This window comes from Notolepis coatsorum, assembly GCF_963971535.1.
Source record: "Notolepis coatsorum genome assembly, chromosome: 3".
NCBI lineage: Eukaryota > Metazoa > Chordata > Actinopteri > Aulopiformes > Paralepididae > Notolepis > Notolepis coatsorum.
Window position 1 is genome coordinate 125,017,602 of NC_140167.1, and position 8,222 is coordinate 125,025,823.

The 8,222-nt window shown below is 44.3% G+C and overlaps 1 protein-coding gene across 1 annotated transcript; it reads right to left on the minus strand.

The window, feature by feature from the left end:
* Window positions 1–969: 969 nt before the first annotated feature.
* Window positions 970–6,854, minus strand: LOC311225993 (carbonic anhydrase 4-like; the record flags this gene model as incomplete). Its single annotated transcript, XM_084311375.1, has 7 exons — window positions 970–1,062; window positions 1,569–1,703; window positions 2,071–2,109; window positions 2,515–2,663; window positions 3,833–3,852; window positions 3,934–4,003; window positions 6,791–6,854. The coding sequence occupies 7 exons, from the start codon at window positions 6,852–6,854 to the stop codon at window positions 1,033–1,035; spliced, it is 507 nt and encodes a 168-aa protein (XP_084167501.1). The 3' UTR covers window positions 970–1,032.
* Window positions 6,855–8,222: the final 1,368 nt, after the last annotated feature.

Genomic DNA, 8,222 nt, shown 5'->3' on the forward strand with positions numbered 1-8,222 from the left:
TAATCTTCAGATTTACTTAAGTGTTATTAGTAGGTTACAGCAGTAAGCATTAGTTTGCTCAGTCAATTATGGCCAATTCGTTTTATATTGTTTAATACAGTTAAATAAATAGATAAATGTACCGAAAATAATACCGAACCGTGTCTTCAAAACCGAGGTACGTACCGAACCGTGGATTTTGTGTACCGTTACACCCCTAATGTTTCTATAACTCTCTCCCATATAACTCTCTCCCATACCCTTAACACCAACCGCTGAAGTGCCCTTGAGCAAGGCACTAAACCCCCAACTGCTCCAGTGGAGTTGCTCAGTGGCCAACAGTGTCAGACTGTGGTTGTAGCTCCCAGGTGTGAATGGAACTCTGAATGTGAAGCAGGGCGTAGCTGAAAAAGAGCATCTGTGCTCAGCGAACCTACCCTGGGTAAATAAAGGTTAAAATTAAAAATTAAAAAAATAAACACTGCAAGAACAGGCTGAAGCATAAGTCATTCAAGTAGATGCCGTCCATGGAAGAACAGTGTCCAGGGTAATTCCTTGTACTGTATGAACCAGGGAAACAGTGTGCTGGGGTACCCCAAGTTTGACTCTGGTTCGCTTGACAATTAAGTTTGGGTCACTTCGGTTCCAAGAACAGGCTGAAGCAGCATATTCAAGTAGATGCCGTCCATGGAAGAACAGTGTCCATCAGGGTAATTCCTTGTACTGTATGAACCAGGGAAACAGTGTGTGCTGTGCTGTGCTGGGGTACCCTAAGTTTGACTCTGGTTCGTTTGACAATTAAGTTTGGGTCACTTCGGTTCCAAGAACAGGCTGAAGCAGCATAAGTCATTCAAGTAGATGCCAGGGTAATTCCTTGTACTGTATGAACCAGGGAAACAGTGTGTGGTGTGCTGTGCTGTGCTGGGGTACCCTAAGTTTGACTCTGGTTCGCTTGACTTAAGTTTGGGTCACTTCGGTTCCTTGAGATGCCTCCCTCCCGGTCTGGCGCATAACGAAGCCACTTCTTGACAGTTTCGCTGTAGTCCTGGTCGGTCAGCTTGGGGTCAAACTGTCGAGCAGCAGCTGATAGACACAAAAATAAAAAAGTGAGGAAGAGAGGTGAGATGATGTACGATGATAAGAGCACCCCTCACTTCACACAAGTGCGATTTTTTTTAATCACTCAATTGTGATTAATCACTCAATTGCGACAAACACTGTGACACCTCTAAACACTGATAGATCTATCAGTGTTTAGAGGATCTATCAGTGTTTAGAGGGTCTATCAGTGTTTAGAGGGTCTGTCACAGTGTTTGTATCAGGGTGGGTGTCGTCTTAGTCTAGTGGTGAGAGCTGTGTTTGTTTCAGGGTGGGATGCTTAGTCAAGTGGTGAGAGCACTCAAACCACAACTACAATCATTGTTGGTTCGACTACCGGTCACTTTTTGACTTTTGCTGACTTATACAAGACGTATGAGGATATAACATAATGTACATTATGTACCTTTTTTCCTGTGGTCGATCATTTACATCTCTCTTGAGACTTGTGGTGCCAGCTAGCTAACATCTATGATGAAATGAAACCTCACCAAATCTTTGCTGATTTTGATCGAGTCCTTGAACACGGTCCAAACCACAGCCTCGTTGCAGGCGGGGGTGGTCAAGGAGCCCAGGTAGCGGTAGTACTTGGTACGATCCACTCCTTCTAGCAGATCGTCCAGCGAAAGGCCTCAAACTAAATCCTCAATTTGAATAAAGTGAGTCTTTTTCTTTTATTAAATCAACTTTCTTTAATGAATATAATTCATCAGTTTTTAATACTATAATATTAGTGTAGCCTAATCTCTATCTGCAACTGTGAAGAAAAACCCCATTGGTTTAAACAGAATGAATAGACATAAACAATTAAAAATAATAGATTTATTTTTTTAATTAAAAATGAAAATTTTCTAATGTTGATTTAGAATTTGAATGCCAACGTAATGAACGAAGGTCCGAACGTTCGAACACCCAAACACACACACACACACACACACATCCTCACCTTGTTGAAGAAGCCGAAGGCAGCCAGCCCGGCGGGGTCGGCGACGTGTTCCCGCCGTAGGACGACTTGAGGTTCACAATGTGCATCTGAGGGGAAGCCATGCGGGGGTTAATGAACATCTGGGGCTCAAAACGCTCGCCTGCGCCCACTTCTTTGGACTCCTTTTTCAACGCACCTGCATCTTTTTTCTATTGTTTCAATGGTTTTATATGTACAGTAAAGTACAGTACAAATGTCATTCAATCAATCACAGTGCAGGTGATTGATTGATTGAACATTTTATTAACAGATTGCAGAATGGGTACAATACAGTACGGCTCAATACACACAATTGTTAAGGGGATGCAGACCAGAGAAAGACTTTCGTCTTGTTTACATCAGGGTCCCCCATTTTGAATTCATAATGAATTGTAAGTAAGGGTGCAATTAGCACCGTGCAATACATTCTTTGTGGATCTAGCCCCCAGTCTGATCCCTAGTCGAACCCGTACCTCCATGGCGTAGCGCTTGCCGTTCACCGTGTGCTCGGACCCCTTCACCTCAGAGCCGTTGCCCCAGTGCAGGTGGAACTGTAGGCTGTCGTAGGCCTCGGACAGACCCCCCCCGGACACCTGCACGCCACTCCTCAGAGTCACTTTGACTGGAAGACAAACAAACAGAGGGTGGGTTCAGCTACGTACCGCGACGCTACGGGTTCAAATCCTGGCTTATGACCTTTCGTCGAATTGTCATGGTGCACAATTCGTCTAACTAAACTGTCCCTCTATTCATAACTGCCCTCTATTCATAACTGCTAAACTGTCCTCTATTTATAACTGCTATTTGCTAAACTTCTCCGAAGTTGCCTACTGCAGCTTTAATAATCCAAAACACAGAATAATGCATTGAGTTTTAAAGCACATTCTTGCATACAAAAAAAGAAGTTATTCCAGAAAGCCAGGGCACAAAACGTTGAATAATAAACTGAACAAGCATAACATGCACACAGAGTCAGACATGATGGGGTTGTACAAGAGCATGTGGATGAAAAACATCTCCATACATTAAGCCTACATGTCCCCGTCCTTAACCACCCCTAGGTCAGGGGTCTGGACTGGGAGAGAGGTCCTCTAGTCTAGGTCAGGGGTCTGGACTGGGAGAGAGGGCCTCTAGGTCAGGGGTCTGGACTGGGAGAGAGGTCCTCTAGGTCAGGGGTCTGGACTGGGAGAGAGGTCCTCTAGGTCAGGGGTCTGGACTGGGAGAGAGGTCCTCTAGTCTAGGTCAGGGGTCTGGACTGGGAGAGAGGTCCTCTAGGTCAGGGGTCTGGACTGGGAGAGAGGTCCTCTAGGTCAGGGGTCTAGACTGGGAGAGAGGTCCTCTAGGACAGGGGTCTGGACTGGGAGAGAGGTCCTGGACAGGGGTCTGGACTGGGAGAGAGGTCCTCTAGGACAGGGGTCTCCAGGGGGTCTTCTTGTTGGGATGGAGGTGATGCACTGAACACAAACTACACCCAGACTGACTGGAGACTCGAGTGAAAGGAATCCTGTTTCTCCTCAAACTAGAAACTCTTTACAAACAGTCTGGTGGCGTTGTTCTAAATGACTACTAATCATCCTGTTTATTTTTGTTCCTCTTTATGTGACTGAATACTATCGTTTATCAATACATGTTCCCTATAGTTTATCAATACAGGTCCCTATCCTTTCTCAATACAGGGTCCATATCCTTTCTCAATACAGGGTCCCTATCCTTTCTCAATACAGGGTCCATATCCTTTCTCAATACAGGGTCCCTATCCTTTCTCAATACAGGGTCCCTATCATTGCTCACCTGTCTTGCCGGTGTTCTCGCTCTCGTACAGGGCAGAGGTGTTGCCGTAGTTGACGAAGGAGAAGGCAGTGAGGGCAGAGTCCTCGGTGGCATTAGCCTACACGATGTCGATGGGAGACTGTCTGGAACCATTGCAATGGTCTGGGGCGATAGTGGGCCAGTGGCTGTCACCTGGATACAAAATATAGTATAGTTTAGTAATACATAGATATTATATGATGGACTGTTAAACATTTTTTAAAGTGTCTAAAGTGAATGTTAAAAGTGAGTGTTTAAAGTAGAATGCGCCAACATTATGGGAAATTATCTTATCGTCTTCTCCAGAGTCAGACAAGAAGATAGATACCAGTTTCCTCTCTGTGCATTCAGTAGAAAGATATCCTGCTGAAAGCTAGCCTAGCTTAGCGCAATGAATGGAAACAGAACAGGCAAGCTAGCCTAGCTTAGCACAATGAATGGAAGCAGGTACAGACCAGCTAGCCTAGCTTAGCACAATTAATGGAAACAGAACAGGCCAGCTAGCCTAGCTTAGCACAATGAATGGAAGCAGATACAGACCAGCTAGCCTAGCTTACTGTAGCACAATGAATGCAAGTGGATACAAACCAGCTAGCCTAGCTTAGCACAATGAATGGAAACAGAACAGGCCAGCTAGCCTAGCTTACTGTAGCACAATGAATGCAAGTGGATACAAACCAGCTAGCCTAGCTTACTGTAGCACAATGAATGCAAGTGGATACCCACCAGGGGATCATCCCTATGTTCCCCCGGTCCTATGTTCCCCGGGTTCTATGTTCCTTGCTTTGATTGATTATAATATGACACTCATAGCAGAATTAGTTATCAATAACCTACCTGTATAAATGTTAAAAGTTGTTGCAAATATTTGTTTTCCCTCATAAATATACCACTATATACATTAATTTCTTATATTAGTTTTAAAATGACCATTTAACAGTTTAACAGTGCTCTGAAAATGCTCTGAGAACATGCGGTCATCATTCACTGTTTTAAGCACAAACACATTAGGGAGGGAGGGAGAGAGACAGGCCCGGCCTGTATGCCTGCACCCTGCCATGTTGGTTTACCATGACTTTTTAGCAAGCAAGGTAGCAGCAATGCTAAGCTAACTGATTGTGCCAGTGTATCCTGTTAAAGAATACATCATAAGCCACATTTTGAAACGTTACTGACGTTAGCCTACATAAAATGTATAACAGTATATACAACAGGTGGATATCACTAAACACCAAAATCAAGAAACATTCATCATAGCTAACTGCTAACGCTACTAGCTAAATTAGCTTCAGCTAGCAGGCATGAATAACTGTTAATATAATATTCTCTACCATGTAAAAACGAACACGGCACTACTCCGCTGGCGTTTGCAATCGAAAGCATACATACAACATACAACATACAACATAATCGACATTATTGCCATGCAGTACTCACCGATGCAGAGAGACATGAGGTAGCAGCCAGGAAGCTGCCGCACAGGTGCATTCTGGGAGGCGGGGCAGCACAAGTGCAGTGCAGTCTGGGTGATGAGACAATGACGACAGCATGTTGAGCAGCATCCGTTGATTCAACATTTATTAGATATTGGCATTTCAATCATTAAAATGCAACCACAAAACAATATTGATTCAATGATATGTTTTCAACATTAGTCAATTGCTTTAAAGGTTAATGGGTGATTCAACATCAATCGTCGACCTTAACCAAAAATCAAGCATTGTGACCATAAATCAACATTGAATTAACACCTTTTGCTATCTGGGACTGTATAGCCTCCAAGCCTCTCTGACACGTTATTTCGGGGGTCTCGCCTTGGAAACTTTGGGAACCATGTATTTATATAGTACATGATACCTAAGCACATACAGTACAGATATCCTCATAAGTATCTATTAATTCGTATCAATTAGATACTCTTTGGGCTTGTTTTTATCTACTTATTCTGAAAGAGTTGAACTAATTATTTTCGCTAGCAAGATCTCATTTGATTATTCATTCCATTAAGCCTACTGCCAGCAGGCACATTTAAAGAAATATAATCTGATTGATTGGGATAATGAGGGACTTAAAATTAGTCTATAGACATGCATTTAACTTGTCTGTGAGGCTATTGAGCCGTACTGTATTGTACCCATTCTGCAATCTGTTAATAAAGTTTTCAATTAATCAATCCATCAATGCCGCTGTCTTTTCAGGTGAGGTGGCCGCGCTCAATTATCCTGAGTATCAAGTCTGGTTCGAATTAACGAGAGTGAATCAGCGTTCGAGGAACAGGGAAAGCCTGGTTTCAAACATCGGGTTAATTGAATCTGGCTAATGGCCTTTTGATCGATTTAGTTGAACCAGGTACGGGGAATAGGGCCCTGGTCTCTTGCATGTGCTTTGGTGGATTTTGTTTGGTTTTCATCGTTGGTCTCCCTCGGTTCGCTGGTGTTCCTTGCGTGGGGGGCTCGCTGCGGCTTCTGCTGTGTTTCGGGGGGCCCGGTGTCATCTCGGACCGTCCTGGTGCTGCGTGTCTTCTCATTTGGTGTTGCGTCTGTCTGCATGGGTACATTACATTTACATTTAGTCATTTAGCTGATGCTTTTATCCAAAGCGACTTACAAGTTCTGTACGACAAGTCATCAGGAAGGGTACAACTCTATCAGCTGAGTAACAATGTTCATCAAAGTGTTGCGTGTTACAGTGTAGGTTAGTTTATTAGGACAAGTGCATGACAGTAAGGTTAGTTAGGGTTAGATCTTTTTTTATTTAATTTTTTCATTATTTCAGATAATGGTTGAAGAAGTGCGTCTTTAGTCGACGGCGACAGATTGGACGGGTTTCGGCTGTCCTAACTGGGGTGGGTAGTTCATTCAACTCCTGGTATTTGGAGTCGTGGCTCCTTTGGCGTCGCTGCAGGTCTGTGGAGTTTGGCGGTGGGAGCGTGGGATTCACTGGTTTCCTCGTGGTGGCGGGGTCGCAGGGCCGGGGGAGATGGTGCGGCCGGAGGGGGTGGCATTCCCGTCACCGTGCATGGCGGTGTGAGTTTGTGTTTGTGTTTTTCTTCGGTCATGACATGCTTTATCTGGGGGGTTTCTTGGATGGGCATGTGGTGGGGATTGATGTGTGGTGTGTTTGGGGGACTGGCTATTACGGGAGGGTTCACATGCCTTCGAGCAACATTGTACTTTTATATTACATATTTATTTTATGCCTATTCTTATGTCTGCACGTTTACGTTGCACTACCTTTATTGTCTTTTATACCTATTCATATGTCTGCAGTTTATGCATTGTTTTTATTCTGTACATTTTGTGCTGATTTTATGCCTATGTTAATTGTATACTAGTTTCTGTGGGGCACTCTGGACTGCGGTCCATGTGTGAAAAGTGCTATTAATATAGATAGAGTTATTAATATTTTTTATTATTATATTGTAAAATATTTATGCATTGAAATGTCTGTGAAGTCTCAACGACATTGAAAATGAGGGTGACCTCAATTGTCCTTTCTAGAATACGTAAATAAAGGTTTGAACGTGTGTGTGTGTGTGTGTGTGTGTATGTGTGTGTGTATTGTATGTGTATGTGTGTATATGCACGAGTGTGTGTGTGTGAGAGAGAGGGAGCGAGAGAGCGGGGACAGCATTGAAATCTTGAAGAATCATTAGTTTGGTTAACAGCCAGTAGATGAGAAACACTGAAAACAATCAAATAAAACTGCAATAGGGCGACCAAGCCAAGTACACAAAAATAAAAAAGAACTGATACAGACAACATTACTCCCCCTTCCCTCCTCCCCCCTCCCTCCTCCCCCCTCCCCCCTCTCCCCTCCCTCCTCCCCCCTCCCCCCTCCCCCCTCACGCCGAAGCATCTCCCGCTGAGATACGCGTGTGGTGTGGTGCCCGGAGCTCCTGCCCTCTCCAAATGTGACAAATGTTAATATTGTGAAATATCGTAGTCCCAAAATGAAATAGTCTGTATATGCTCAGTCATATGGACATGAATTATGAACTTGCCTTTCAGCTGATGGTTACAGTCTGGGGAACCGCTTTTCTGAGTTTAGTGTTTATGAAAGTCGAGGCGGCGGCCGGGTCTTCAAACGTGTGCGTTGAACCACTCGGCAGAGTGATTTTCAGAACCGCAGGAAACATCAGCCCAAACTTGATACCAGGACAGGCATGGAGTTCACGTTTCACTCCTCCAAACGCAGCCCTCTTCTTGGAAACAGCGCCGGTGTAATCAGGGAAAATAGAGAGCCTTTTGCCTTGGAAGAGTAGAGGGGTGTCACGGGAGGTCGCGCTGGCCCGACGTAGGATTTCGTTCCGGAGATGAAAGAAGTGGACCCTGATGATGAGCGGACGAGGCGTCTCTCCCACTTTGGGTTT